General features: G+C 49.4%; 5 protein-coding genes across 5 annotated transcripts; 4 read left to right on the top strand and 1 right to left on the bottom strand.

Annotated features, from left to right (window-relative positions):
* Positions 1–966: 966 nt before the first annotated feature.
* HER10_EVM0004260 (FAD binding domain-containing protein) lies at positions 967–2,972 on the bottom strand (the record flags this gene model as incomplete). The annotated part of the gene is made up of 5 exons (XM_035473910.1): positions 967–1,271; positions 1,349–1,500; positions 1,554–1,903; positions 1,958–2,056; positions 2,124–2,972. 5 exons carry the CDS (start codon positions 2,970–2,972, stop codon positions 967–969), a joined length of 1,755 nt encoding a protein of 584 aa, XP_035329199.1.
* A 1,402-nt stretch (positions 2,973–4,374) lies between these two features.
* On the top strand, positions 4,375–5,758 carry HER10_EVM0010136 (aromatic prenyltransferase; the record flags this gene model as incomplete). Its single annotated transcript, XM_035479605.1, has 2 exons — positions 4,375–5,591; positions 5,647–5,758. 2 exons carry the CDS (start codon positions 4,375–4,377, stop codon positions 5,756–5,758), a joined length of 1,329 nt encoding a protein of 442 aa, XP_035329942.1.
* Positions 5,759–7,713: 1,955 nt separating this feature from the next.
* On the top strand, positions 7,714–8,393 carry HER10_EVM0013013 (uncharacterized protein; the record flags this gene model as incomplete). The annotated part of the gene is made up of 2 exons (XM_035482385.1): positions 7,714–7,894; positions 7,951–8,393. The coding sequence occupies 2 exons, from the start codon at positions 7,714–7,716 to the stop codon at positions 8,391–8,393; spliced, it is 624 nt and encodes a 207-aa protein (XP_035330277.1).
* Positions 8,394–9,247: 854 nt separating this feature from the next.
* Positions 9,248–10,208, top strand: HER10_EVM0013277 (uncharacterized protein; the record flags this gene model as incomplete). Its single annotated transcript, XM_035482641.1, has 2 exons — positions 9,248–9,283; positions 9,339–10,208. 2 exons carry the CDS (start codon positions 9,248–9,250, stop codon positions 10,206–10,208), a joined length of 906 nt encoding a protein of 301 aa, XP_035330306.1.
* Positions 10,209–12,348: 2,140 nt separating this feature from the next.
* Positions 12,349–13,512, top strand: HER10_EVM0004339 (uncharacterized protein; the record flags this gene model as incomplete). Its single annotated transcript, XM_035473988.1, has 1 exon — positions 12,349–13,512. The coding sequence occupies exon 1, from the start codon at positions 12,457–12,459 to the stop codon at positions 13,510–13,512; it is 1,056 nt and encodes a 351-aa protein (XP_035329208.1). The 5' UTR covers positions 12,349–12,456.
* Positions 13,513–15,028: the final 1,516 nt, after the last annotated feature.

The following is a 15,028-nucleotide window of genomic DNA, read 5'->3' as shown; positions in this document are numbered from 1 at the left end:
AGCTTTCTTTGGGGAAGGCCATTAACGACAACCGAGACTGAGACCAGAATCAGATCAGCCTGCTAGCAAAGCTTCTAAGAAAGTTGATGTAGAGAAAGTCTATTGACCCTTGCCCGATACCGAAACAATCCTTCGCCCAATGTAGATGCTAATCATGCTGATGCATCGAAGATCCCACGCAGGCCTTCCCCAGCATGAGCTTTCGTCTCAACTTGATCAACTTGACACGGCCCGTATCCGGAGTCCGGAAACGCTGGGAACTGAGAACGTTTGTCGGTGATCTGAAACCGAGTCCACGGATATTCGCGCTTCATGCTGGAAGCCGATCATCATTCAACGGAAGTGCGAAGCATAACAAAGCTGTTCTCAGGAAGGCCTTAACTTGTCTTACAGACAAGTCCAGATAGATTTAGAGTGTGAGTACACTATTTGTGTCTGGCTTGTTAATGAATAAATGTTCACTCTATCACGAGTTTAATAGACAAAAATGGTGGAAGCACATAAGAACAACACGTATCTGTCGGATGATGGCCAAAAGCAAAAGAATTGGGCCCTAACCAGGATTCGAACCTGGGACCTCTCCCAGACATGTCGTCAAGACCCTAAGGGAGAATCATACCGCTAGACCATCAGGGCTGATTATTAAGCGACATGCTTTGTTGGAAGTCGGGAAGCCGTAGCTGCTATTCAAGGACATCATCAGCGGGTCACGCAAAAACGGCTTGGGATCGCGTTGTCTCGGGCGCTCCCCAACCGCTCATGTTGACAACCTCAGTGGCTCTTCGCAACGCGGATGTGGGTTTTCCATGGCATAACGCTCACCGGCTAGTCGACTGGACTTATTCATTATCCAGAGTTGCCAGTCATATTCTGAGAACCTTATGTTAAGAGAAACTTTCAATTGCTAAGCTGTGCGTGCGGGATGTGATGATTTAGACTGTAAGGTAGTTCGAGCCCCACTCTGACTTATTCGATGTAGTCTTTGTTGAGGACATACTTGGACTTATCGTAGCTCTTGGGCCAAACACCGCTCTTTCCAGGTGCCAGAATGCCATTCGGGTCCAATGCATCCTTAATGGTCTGGTTCAACTTGCCGAGCGCATGATTATTGAAGTCGTACGTATCCGCGATCTGATCCATGAGAGCGACGTGAGTACGGAACTCGCCCCAGCCGTTGTCAGCGCAATCCTGGATCATGGTACGGACGAGCCACTGCGCACGGCGACGCATGTCAGGATCCTCCCTGTTATAAACGATGCACACAATGTTGTCTGTGCAACCTCGCGTCAGCAATCTTTTTCAATGCCTCATAATGACCGAGCGACAAACTGGGTGATGGATGACTTACGCATCTCACGCATGCCAATGCTGAGAATACCAAAGTAGTCCAACTTTGCCTCCGCGAAGCGTTTCTTAGCCATCGTGTACTGCTTCATGGCAGACTTGCCATCAACCTTGGAGATTGGCGAGAATGACAAGAATGTGCAGTGGGGGATCCACCTGAGTAAACTGGTCAAAGCTGTAACCTTGAAATAGGGCGTTTGGGCACTTACTGGTTGAGCCACCTGAGCTCATCCCATGTCGGCAAGCCTCGCATTGTGTCAGCACGGCAGTGCAAGGTGCTGTGCTCTTCTTTACGATCCTCAAGCAGGAACCACCGGCTTCCGGGAACCTTGGTCATTTCACGCTTAGTGATTTCGAGATGGGCTTTGCGGATGGGCTCGGGTCCGTAGGCCGCACCAATGTAAACCCAGCGGCCAAGGTCGACCTTCTTCGCCGCAGCATCCAGTTGCTCTTCCGTGAGCGGGGTATTGGGATCATCAGTGTATGCTGTGCGGGGGTGGTAATGCGACGCATCGAGCGAGATGTGACGGAGACTAGCTGCATTCTGAAGAACCATGTTCTGTAGAGTTTTTGTGAGCTGCGTTACTCATCAAGTCTCAGGGCAGCAACTTACGACACGAAGCGGACGAATAATATCGACGACGGCCTCAAGATCTTCATCCTTCTCATATGTCACCATGAAGGGAGTAATTCCAGGGGGTGCGGGCATGAGCTATCCCTCAGTCAGCTTTGCCTCATCTTGTGACGAACTTGGCCTCCTCTCATAAGTTCAAACTTACCCACATGCCCATCTTCGTGACAATGGCGTTGTTGCTCTGGGAGAAAATTCCGTCGTTGATTGGACCAAACCCATAAGGGAACAGTTGCCAACACTCATTTTGATGCTGATCCTGGGGCGGTACCCCCTGAGCCGCCTGCTTGCGGCCTTCGGGACTCTGCATCGCACCCATGCCCGTGCGGACGACCTCACCGCTGGCCAGCACAACTTCCATTCCACAGTGCATCATCCAGTGATCACCGTAGGGAGTGAAGCCCACGCCATGGTCCAGTGCGTTCCCGATCATGGAGCCGTAGCCGAGCTCCGGTGAGTCCAGCCACACCTTGTCCCGCAGCCCGTTGTCATCAAGATACTTTTGCATCTGCAAATAGGTGACACCGGGCTCAACGAGACAGTAGCAGTCCGTGGCATTGACCTCGATGATGCGGTTCATGTGCTTTCCCAGGTTCATCACCAAGCTTCCGGATACTCTGGGAGCGGCACCGCCGTAGCCGATATTGTGACCTTTGCTGTACGTCCACACAGGAACGAGATATTCGTTGCAGAGCTTGATGACCGCTTGGATGTCTGTTACATTGCGGGGGTGAATGAGCGCGCTGCCAACAAATTCCTCACGCTCGTAAAGAGAGTGCATGTCGTGCGTCTGGCAATCGACGGTCTGATAGTCACCATCATCTAGAGGGGTGTCTCTGGTGATGATCTGGAGGTTGTCTTTTCCGACTGCCTTTTGAAGGCTTGCTGCGAACTCTTGGAACTTCTCCACGGATACTCCAGGGGGAAGAAACCGAGGAGCCGGCGCCGCACCGTTCGATGCGTGCCCCCCGTTCGCCGACGTGACGCCTGGTGCCATGATAATATGAGTGGCCTTGTAACCGTAGTACGGTGTTGAAGATTCGGTGAATTACTTCGCCAATTTGGAGATGGTGTAGTCTTTAGTAATGCTGTCGTTTGTAACCACACATACAGTTGACTTCGTGAACCTTCTCCTTGAAGGGGGGGGAAGAGTTCATTTATTGACAAGAGCTTCCAGTCTATGACGTTCGTGACCTTATACTCAGCTGAGCTCTAGAGCTTAGGATGAGCTCTTGCCAATGTTCATACCATAACGGATCTTCGGAAGTTCGGCCTCCATAGATGACCGCGGATCTAGTCCGCGCGGGGCCGTAAGCGCGGAGTAGTACTTGGAGTGCTCGATATTAAACATCTTCTACATCAAAAGGCCCGTTCCTGACGAGGCTGACTCTCCTGGAATTCCCCAAACTGGCTGCGTGGCATTGAATCAAACTTCCAAGAGTCCGATGGGAACGTCCGTATTATCGTCTTCACCTGACTAGTGAAGTGCAGAAAAAGCTCAAGACTACATGTCTCATTGGAAAGGCAATGACAAACTGCCGATAATTGCGGAAGGTGCGGAGAGTTCGTAATCTTGACCAACTCTGCCGCGGCCATATCGTCTGATCAAGTGGGATGTTTAGAGTTGTGTTTAGGTTGCCGAACTCGGATTTCAGCCCTCGGCCAAGCCTCTCAGAATGACATCGAGTAGACAAGTGACGGGCGCCGAAAAGAAGCCATCTCTACTTGCCTTATACGAATACCCACGAGTTCGAGTGTTTCGCTGACGAAGTGAATCATACGCTGCCATGGCTTATGGTTTCGCCTGATCTTTGTAGAGCTACTCGGCTAGGCTGTCCTTGTTTGCTTCGAAGTATCTCCGCGTTTTAACTAAGCACGCGGCTTCCGGGTATCTAAGCTTGACAGCAGGCAGGCCGCAGCCTCCTTGTTCAACTTCAAGATGAAAGGTTACTAGGACTGAGTAAGTGCCCTCAAGTAGTCAGCATATCCATGCACTGCCCGAAGGACGACAGTCCACCAAACAACTGCATTGCAGTGACGTTGTCGTGACTTGATACCGGATCAAACTCAATGTTTGTTCTCGCTTTGGAAGTAGACGGCGACCTTTCCAGGACAACGACGGACAAACTTGCCCAACTAGAGGACAGTGGCCTTCGGCCCTCGGCCTAATCTTCATATCCACGAGTATCTCGGTTGAAGGAGTGTAACGTAGATCTAATTAGGAAGTTATCACTTGAGGCGAACGGTGTTTAATTAGGATGCCCAGACTCTGGTGAAGCTATAAAGATTAAATGATGCCCTACTTCCTGCATGTCAGCGTCATCTGAGCATGATTAGTTAGCATTTCCATCTCATTCCTCTAAATTTCTTACACTGCACATACTTCCTTTGATTTCAGCATGGCACCAGCAGCCATCTACAATCCTGTAAAGGATAGCCTCGAAGCACCGCTGAGGTCTCCTCAAAAGTTCAACGCCTTCTCCTCAAGTGTCAACGATGGTACTATCCCTATTGACCCTCCCCTCAATCCAAAGCATCGATGGTGGTGGGATAAATGCGCACCACTTCTCAATACCTTGCTCAACAGCGCAGAGTCATATACACCGGAAGAGAAGGCAGACCACTTGCGCGTGTTCCGCGATGTTGTCGTACCTTCGTTCGGAATCCCAACACCCAAGGCAAAAGTGAGGCCGCTGTTGACTTACGATGGATCTACCTTTGAGCCATCGTGGAACTTCACCAAGGGGGATGACGGTGTAATTCGCTACACGTTCGAGCCCCTAGGAGATACTGCCGGTTCTACCGATGACCCCTTCGCTGGAGAGATTGGCAGATCCATGGTTCCAATACTCTCTCAAGTCTCTTCTGACGTCGATATGCGATGGTACGAGCAACTCGTTGGCGCATGGTTTGTCACACCCCAAGAAGCCGCCGCTGCTCGTCAAGCGATGCCCTCTTTTGTCAAACGTATACCGCAACTCTTTCTCGCCTACGACATGAAGCGTTCAAAGCGTATTCTCAAATCCTACCACTTTCCGGTTCTCAAGCACTTCGCGACAGGAGCGACGACATCAGATCTCGTTTTCGACATGATTCCTAAGTTGCAGCCTTGTGGAGACAGGCTCGCCGCATCTGCCGCAAAGTTGCAAAGGTATCTGGCAACGTGCAAGGAGCCGTGCATAGTTGAGATGATGGCTGTCGACTGCATCGACCCCAACAAGGCGCGCGTCAAGGTCTATGCTCGGACAACCTCAAACGCAAAGTCAGTGCTGGCGGACGTGTTCACACTTGGTGGGGCTCAGACCGACGAAGCCACGATGAAAGGTGTAGAGACCGCGGAGAAGGTGTGGCATCTACTCCTGGATGAGCCCCAAGGCATGACGGCGGATCAACGGAAAGATGCTAGAGATATGCAGAATCTGCACAAGGGCATATGTTTTGCATTCGAGCTGAAGCCTGGAGCGGAGCGCATCGATATCAAGGCACATTTGCCGTGGGGCCAGACTGCGAGCAGCGATGCGCAAACCATGAGGAACTTTGCACAAGCCCTGAGAAACTTGGGATGGGACGAGTCTGCAGACAAGTTTTACCGTGGTGCCACGGAAACTTCCAAACTGTAAGTTGACTCAAGTTATGATACTGAACATTTGACAAAAGCTAATGGTTTTCAGGCCTGGTAGGGACTACTCTAAGCCAGGTGGATTGTCTTATGTCTCGTACAACTATAACGAGACTGGGCCCTACATGTCTTCCTACTTCTCTCCCAAGGTTCAAGGAGACTGATATCGCACCGTGTGACGAAGCTGCTGGTTAGCTATCTGTATTTGCAAAGAAGCGGGTTGATGAGGCGCAACTTGGCAACGTGTGTTAGCGGAAGAAGCTTGGAACTCTTCGGGATTTCTCCTCAAATTTTACGTATAACGAATCAGAGACGCATTGCTTGACATCATTGTAACATGAAGTAGAGAAAATTAAAGTAGAAAATCACATACAAGTTGGGTGATTGGAATCAATTACTCAAACCTTGACACTCAATTGGCGTAAAAGTTTCGTCCGTCCGTCATTGGGCATTCTAAGTCTCGACTTCTCCAACTATCTAAGCAGTCCATGATAAGATAGACTCATTACTTGGTCACGCGCGAGTGCAGATGAATTTTTGTCGATAAGGCAGAGTACCTTAGTTCCCACAACAGACAATGCTCGAGTCAAACGAAACGGTTCTAGAAACGGTGATAAAGGTTCGTGAGCTGTGATTACTCAACTGATATTGTCGGGAGTTGAGATCCCTTTGCAACCCCAAGTGCGTACGAGTTTACAGCTGGCTTGTACAATGACTTATGCAAACTTCGTCTCTGCCCGGTCACTTGGATACTGTGGCATTGCCAATACCTACAACTCGAGATCGGAGACACACACATCGTCGACGTGGCTGAGATTCCCCTGTTTCTCGCATCGCATCGGACAGGATGTGAGTCTGTGAACAAAAACCCGCCAAGTTGATTCCGTCCGCAGTTGCGGAGGGCCGGGCACTGGTGTTTCCCCGATGACCGCCGGGTTGATCAACGGACTAGGGCTATCGGGGCAATGGAATCAATGCCACAGTATTACGGGAAGCCGCGCTAGCTGACGGCGCCCCTGGTTTCACTCTTGTGGAAATTTCAGGCTCCAGGAGGCGAGCGGGCGGCGGACATGCAAGTTTGACGGGGTATCGGATTCAAGGTAGGTAGAGAGCAGACGTAGCCCGGAGCGAGGTGCGAAAGCGATCAACGAGAATTCGACGGGATGGCAGTGCCGAAGAGCGCGGACCATGTCAAGTCAAGCAAACAGGGTGTTGAAATGTTTCCCGTCTCCTCCTTGTATGTTTATGAAACTTAGACTTTGCGGAGGTCCTTCGTCGATCCCCCACCTCATCGCCGCTTTGTCCGCCGTATGGTTTCGAAAGCATCGGATACCCCAAAACGGCAAGCTTCTCTTTGCGAAGTCTACCACTGATTCTTGTCTGTTCCCTTCTATCAGTCCAACGTCATAGCCCGCATGCTGCAACGTCTGTGTTCTGACTTGCAGTAGTCTCACAAGAGATGCAGAGCTTCCGCTCCCGCTCCCTATAAGGCAAGTGACTACCCTTGTCAAGTTCGTCTGAAGTTTTGAAGGAATGCTTGAAACCTCTTATTCGGTATTCCTGCTCCATCATTCTACTTGACAGCGCTATCTCGCAACTGGAAACATCGCGGAAGAGCTAAGGCCCTGGGTTCGCAATGGCGCCAACGACGCGGCTCGGGGACCCAGAGCTATGTTTCCTTCCAGAAGATCGCCATTTTTGGCAACCCCACAGCAATACAGCCGCAACTTTGACTCCGGATAGCATGACCTTTGACATTGAGGGTCTAGGCGTGGATGGCCTGACGTGGTGGCAGCCGCGGGAGTCCCCAAAACGGACATAGGATGTGGCACTCCACCGAAAGCCGCCGGGCCGCAGTGTCGTGCCGTGAGATCACTGTCGGACTCGCGCCTTCGATTTCATGCATCCAGAAAATACCGTTGTATTGAAAAACGGCTCCGAAGAACACGGGCCCGAGTTGACCAGTATATAACCAACCTTCAATCACCTCCAGCAGGGATTTTAAATCATCATCATCCATTATCAACAATCACATCCACATAATCAAAGAAAATCTCTGCAATCATCAACAAATAACTTGAACTTTACTCTCAATCCATCTAAATCAAACACCATCAACATGTCTGCACCACCTGCCGGAGGCGTCACTGAGCGCATGATCATCCCCGTTAAGGGTACCAAGGAAGACTGGAAGGAACCTCTCAAGACCTACCTCCTCGCCCTGAAGACCCAAGACGGCTACCTTCGCACACGATGGGGACCTTGGTCCGAGAACGAGCAGGTTCTTGATCTCATTTCTGGTAAGTCCACATTTAGTGTGGTTATCTGACCAGGACACTTCTAATTCTTACCGTAGGCTGGAAGTCAAAGGAGTCCCGCGACAGCTTTTTCGCGTCTTCTGAGTGTGCAAAGGCAATGGAGGAATTCAAGACGGTCATGGCCGGCCCAGTCAAGTCGTACTTCATCAAGTTCGTCCCGTACGCACCCAGAGCCGCCATCGACTCTCCCATCGCCGAGACTATCACTATCAGCGGCTCCACCATGTCTGAGGACGACATGAGAGCTCAGTTCGAGAAGGTCCGCGGCATGGATGGCTTCAATGACTTTGCCAGCGGTTTCTCTACCGAAGAGGTTGATGGCGGTGGCAAGGTTTTCGTCGCGGCTCTGGGATGGGAGAGTCTGGAGAAGAGCAGAGCTGCCGATAAGTCTGTTTACATCCCTGCCAGCGGCAAGGTTGAGTCTCACCACGTCAACTTCCACTACCCCATCAAGGGCTTCTCTGTTACCAACACCCACTAGATGGGGTAAATTTTGAATGGGATATCTAGACGGATCATTGGTCGATAGCGATAGTTCAGCAGTTTGCAATTGACTTGATTAAAACCACATTTTGGAGTGATGGTTGCTTCGTGTTGAGATCGCCATTAGTTGGTCTAACCTACTTTATGTAGTGCCCCCAGAAGATGAGTACTTGAACCATGCATGTGATGAAATGGGCCAAGAGGGAAATCGATGCTTTTTCAGATGCCAAGACAGCTCTCAGGCTTATCCCACGCACTTAGGTTGATCTACTGCGCACGTATTCCCGCATAAGGGGACTGGACTCCCTTCCCACAGAACCTCTGCCGTGACATAAGTTCAAGTGGCCGACTAGCCCGAAATATATCGGACGGTCTGAGACAGACGCGATTGGAAGTATACACCGAACTGCGAAAATTACCTGTCCCGATAGATGTGGGTGCGTTCAACGAGTGACGTTGCGTGACATACAACAAGGTTATGCAACTTGTGCTCGGACTTGGGGCGGGAGGATGCGTCTGTCAAACCGGGGGTCCGGCCCAATGGTCAATCTTACACGTAGTGGGCGAACGGTGTCTTGGAGACTCAGATACCACGACTTCTCACATTCCACGTCTTGAATGCATGGTTGCTGACGCGGTTAATGCCTCCCTCGGGTAACCGCCAGTGTGCCCTACTTCGATGGGCGCGAGCCCTCTCCTGAAATTCTGTGTATCACCCGCGTAGCATAAATACTTCTTCAGAGACGGAAGCAGCACTGATGCGCCAAAATCAACGTCGATAGAGGATTTCGGTCTGATCTGCTCATCTAAGTTCTACTACTTCATACTACCTTAGTGTCAATACCTTTCACCATGGTGCCTAAGATTCAGAAAGTCGCCGTCGCTGGAGTAAGCTCGTGTCCAAGCTTCGTCTAGGCAAATGGTCCGTAACTAACAATGAAAGGCAACTGGTAATGTTGGAAGACCAACTCTGAAAGCACTGCTTGCAGATGGTTTTTATGTGACCGTCTTGGTCCGCAAACAGGGCATTTTCCCTGACGGTGTAAATGTCAAGGTCGTCGACTTCACTTCTTTTGATGCTATTAGAGATGCGTTACAGGGCCACCAGGCTTTCGTGGACTGCACTCTTGTTCACGACGATACTCCAACAAGATTGATAGATGCTGCCGCCGCAGCTCGAGTGTATCGTTTCATTCCATCAGACTTCAGCCTGGATTTCAACAACCGCAACGTCCACTCGGTGCCCGTCTTTTTCAAGAAAGATATGAACGACAAGCACTTACTGAAGAAATGTGAAGAGAGCGGAATGACTTGGAGTGTTATCTGCAACGGAGCGTTCCTAGATTGGAACCTGCGGACCGGCTTCATGAACATCGACATCTACAACAAGAAAGTCGACTATATCAACGAGGGGGAGAATGTTCACGTCTGGACTACACTCGAATCAACTGGCAAAGCCGTTTCAGGGGCCTTGCTTCACCCAATGGAGACTGAGAACAAGCCTGTTTACGTGCATTCTGTCAACAAAAGCCAAAAGCAGATGGTGAAGCTATGCAAGGAAGCGTTGGGGACTGATGGTTGGACTGATTCAAAGTCAAATATGGACCAAGTCTTTGCCGGAGCCTTGAAAGAGTTCCAGGCGGGTAATTACAGCATGAAGGTTTTTGGCGACATGATACGCTATGCGAACTCCAGGCCGGACTTCTCTTGCCCCTGGCCCAAAGACGATAACCCTATGCTCGGGGTCAAAGAGATGTCGGATGATGAGGTGAAGAGTCTAATTAAGTCAATTGCCACAGAAAAGACAGGTTAGTGAGGTATGCTCTGTGAGTTATCAACATATAGTCGATAGAGTATGCTTCGATCCGAATGAGTCTCAGGTCACTTCATTTGAGTATGAGAGCTGTCATGAATAAATAAGGAGGATTGGTAATCCGCCGGAGGGCTGTTTCTACTCCTACTGATTACGATAAAGTTCCGATTTTGACACGTAAGATGGTGCTACTTGCAGAGTTTTTATTCGCCTAGAGAGCTTGAAGTTCGACAAAAGAAAGTTGATATCAGATATCTAAGAACGGGGTTTGAATATGAAACCTCTCTTTCCAGAACTAGTTATTGTGTGCTGTAGGTTATGTGCAGAGGCGGATATCTATCATGGTGGCGTTGAGAGAATTGGACATGGAACAACAAAGAGGAGAACAGGGTATCACTTTACACGTTGTGATAAAATCTTGGTGCTGAATAGCAATCCTTGAAGACTTGAGTCTTTACTAAAAAGCTATTGCAAAGGATCTGGGGGTCTGTCCTGAAAACCCTGACTTATTTTCAAACTTGAAAAATTTGAACGGAGATTATCACAGTTTTCACCTCAAATGATTCAAGTACGGGAAGCAAACTTGTGAAGTTTACGTATCGCTCACTAAAGCTGTAGTGTAAGCAGTAAAGTATCGCTATCTTGATACTGAATTCCAAAGCTTGACATCGTACTCAAGACATGAATTCAACATTTCCATTTGGGCAGCAAATTTCGCGAGTGCAATCGTATCATATGGCTAGTCTCCGTCTCCTCAATCAGGAACCTCAACCCTCATGTAACCTCTCTCATCTTATGATGTATCCTGGTCACTAAGCTAGGTGCACGTGTATAACCACACTCGTGACTCCATTTTTCTCCCCCATTAGCAGTTACTGATTCATGGAGCCTGAATGTAGAAGGATGATGAAACTTTCTGCCCGTGATTAGAAAGATCGATGAGCAGAAATCTTACCCGAAAGCGCATTCGAGCTTTCGACGATAAACGTGGAGAAAGATAACTCTATCATGCCGTGTGCTCGATGTAAACTTGAGACAAGAGTCTAGCAAAAGCTAAGCCAAACTCACAGGCCGAGTGAAAGCATCAGCATATGTAGAGAGAGGAGCACTTCGGTCTTCCTTTTGCGTGATTCAAAGTCCAGTACGCTATAAAACTCAGGGGTTATTGAAGACTAAATCGAGCATTTGAAAGAGAGTCGACGCCCAACTAGATCTCTCTTTATAGAGCATGCATGTTACATGTAGAAGAAAGCATCATTATCTTGCTTCAAAGTCGATTTAACAACTCGGCTTATGTTTCCTCAGTAGTCCCAGCCTTTTCTTAATGGTAAAGCCACGTGTGGTTACTCGACGAAAATGAATTTGATTCCAATCCTACACTTTTTCGACAAACCCGTGTTGGAAACTTTAGGAAGTCTGTCTGTCTGTCTCAAGCTAAGCAAATTGTTGCAATGATCTGCAGACAAAGACGTCAGACACTACCAGAGTAGTCCTCATTCTATGATCAGTGGGCAGAACCCATCCTGCGCTTCAAACGGCCAGATCTCCATAGTGTTTCCAGTTCCCCGGAAAACTTGTTTGCCATCTGAACTCCACAAAGAACGGCTTCGAGCCACATACAGTCTTTGTCCGTGTGAACTCTCTTGTCCACGCTTCCCCGGCGACCCTGAGGCAACGGGGCAACCCATCAAGCTTGCCATGTCTTTGGGAACCAATAGTTGGAGGCGAGCTGCTTCGACCTTCCTGAAAAGCATATAGAGTTTATGCAACCTCGCGGTGTAATTCAAATTCACGGCGACTAGGCAGTGTACGGAGGTTACACGCAACTTACCGTCGCCGACTGCTTCGACTCCTCTAGAGAGCCGGAGCATCAAACGAGTCAGTAACGAGACCCTGACTGGCTCTGCGATCTTTTTGGTTTCACTGTCGACGCGGATCGGTAGCACCCACACAGCATATAAGCTTTCTTCGTGAGGTGGTTCCCAAACCTTATTGTGGCAGCACCTGGGGTCATGAACCTGCATATGGGAGTGCAGTCTGCAGCTGGCAGATGAATGGCGCTCGTCTTAAGTACTAGCGGGTATCCATTCTACCCTACGCAGTAAGGCTGCGTGCGCCATCGCATCTTCCATCCCGTCTTGATGACGCCGCCGCCGCTCGGTTGTGTTCCTCTTGCATAATGCCTTCCCCAAGGTACGAACTACTACTGGCGCCGTCGATTTACCGAGTTGGACTTCTCGACTGAGAGATGGCCGGAGAGACGGGCACCATCTCGGTCTCGCAGGTCCAGGCGATGGTTATGATTGCATTCGCTGCGACGGCGTACTACAATACGATCGAAACCTTTTTCTCCATATTCACGACCTTCAAGCGCCGACGAGGAAGATACTTCTGGAGTATGATCGTATCTAATACTGGCATCAACATCAATGTGATCGCCTTCATTCTGCGGTACTTTGGCTACTACCAGAAAGCGATATTCGCATCGAGTATCATCATCCCGATCGCTTGGTACTCGATGGTCACAGGCCAGGCCATTGTTCTTTGGTCGCGGTTGCACCTGGTTGTTCACAGCCAACAAAAGATCCGCTGGATCTTAACGATGATCATCTTCAACGCCGTCACGATGCATATCCCGGAGACGGTAATCTTCTTCCTCGCCAACACTAGCCCCAAGGAATACGTAATGCCCTTCAAGATATACGAAAAGGTCGAACTCGTCGTTTTCACCATCCAGGAGACCATCATCGCATCTCTCTTCCTGTACGAAGGCTATAAAAGCCTCAAGCCGTTGAGCGCAATCAAACCAAAGGCTGTTACAAACATGGTGCGGCACTTGGCTTCACTGTTCGCTGTTGTCTTTATACTAGACACAGGCCTGATTATCCTGGAATACAGCGACAAGTTCGAGATTCAGACAATGTGCAAGCCATTCGTCTACAGCGTCAAGCTCAAAGTCGAATTCGTCGTGCTCAACAAACTATTGGCGTTCACTCGAATGAGCGCCTGCGACTGTCGAGGCCCCGAGAGCATACCGTCTGCCACGCTGGCTGATAGCAACAACCGGACGAATGGTGGAAACAATGGGCTGACGCTGGCACTTCCGGCCATTGAGCAGACAAATGGATCACTTTCTCCGTTGTGGCAGACAGCGAGGAAGGACTACATCTTTGATGGACGGACATCTCCAATGAGTATAAGAAGCAGAAGAGGGTCGAGGGAGGGAGATTTGGATATCAGCCCAGAGGAAGACAAAGCGACGGTGTCGATACGTGAGAAGCCATTGATGACGGACGATAGGTAACCATCGCAGACGAGTGGCAGAAATTTAAAGCTTACAAATCCATCCAGAGCCTTGTCTATTCCCCTCTTTGGTCAAAGTGATGCCCATCTCCTCAACATCACGTTCAGTAATTATGATGCTATAGCCATCTTTTAGAGTGAGTGCTCCGATAGTGGACCCAACTTCCTGAACATCGTGGCGTCATTGTGGGAAGCCCATGCCAATGAATAAAGTTGGGATACATAGAATAGGAGGTCTGGCATTCACAGAAAGTCGGAAACGTTCGATTCGTTTAAATCAGTGTCTCGAACGTCGTTGAGATGACAAGAAGGCAGTTCCTAAGTGCGCACAGCTGTCCTTGACAATCCAGTAACAGGCACGTTTTGTCAAGGCCTCGGCCACCCGAATGACGAAGAAAGAATACTCAGATTACTCAACTATTTTAATCAGGACCGAAATTAACCACGACTGAAGGACTTTCGGTCCAATATTCGCTGGCACCCACCGTGTAGAAATAGACATTGTCACTTGCCGGACACCTGAACCAGGAAGGGATGACTTCATGTTCCCGAAACAGCGGTACATTGCACTCGATAGCATGCGTGGAAGAACTCAAAAACGGATAGTGACGAAGCTAAAACGCGAGACCCCTCACTATTGAGCTCGACTCACGTCAAGGTTTACCAGCTAGTTACGAGAGACAAGATCAGTGAAGTACTCGGGTTCGATGCCGAGAGCGGCTTCGTCGAGAGGAAGCAACTTTGCGATCTTTAGCCAATCTATAGAACTGTAAATATTAAAAAGTCCAGAATCCCGTCTGTTCGCCTTCCAATAAGCTAATAAGTGTAGGCTTATTTAGAAGAGCGGGATTCTAGATGACAGTTATGGTTCCGTCCAGCCAGCCATTGAAGAAGCACCAAAGTTATTCCACCATTGAAGCGCATCTCCATGCACCGTAAAGCTTTGAGGGAAATCGAACATCTCTAGGTCGTCTAATATTGAGGTTGCCATGAAGCTTGTGTCCTGGCGAGAACCTGACACTTCATCAAGAACATCCCTCACTTGGGGAATTATGGTCGTCCCTAGCCCTTGATGGACAAAGCCCTCTTGATCTGCTCCCGATGGGCTGTGTACCCGAGAGGAGGAATAAAGAGACGCATCGAGCAGGATGTCTAGGAAGCGTGCATACCGCACCGACATATGAATGTCATCCGTAGCTCCTTCGCGCATTGACTTGATGGATTCACGCAAAAGCTGTACATTTTGATGTGCTTCGCTCACGTGCGGATTTATAATTAAGGTACTCTAGAAGAATTTCACCAGTATCAGTTCTCAGAAGGCGAATTCAAGCTTTCGTGGTTATGACGAGAAGAGGGAAACTTACCCTCAGAAGATGAAGATTGGCGGAGACGATGAACAACCAGCACCGTACAGGGAGATACCGTGTAATGTGTGAGGCTCTGGAAACCCTTGTGAAAATAGAGAGTATGTCACGGCTGGCGTCTGCTGCTTTGTTATCCAGTACCGACAGAGCCTG

This window comes from Colletotrichum scovillei (genome assembly GCF_011075155.1).
Source record: "Colletotrichum scovillei strain TJNH1 chromosome Unknown Contig00009, whole genome shotgun sequence".
Classification (NCBI taxonomy): Eukaryota; Fungi; Ascomycota; class Sordariomycetes; order Glomerellales; family Glomerellaceae; genus Colletotrichum; species Colletotrichum scovillei.
This window is presented reverse-complemented; position numbering and strand designations above follow the sequence as displayed.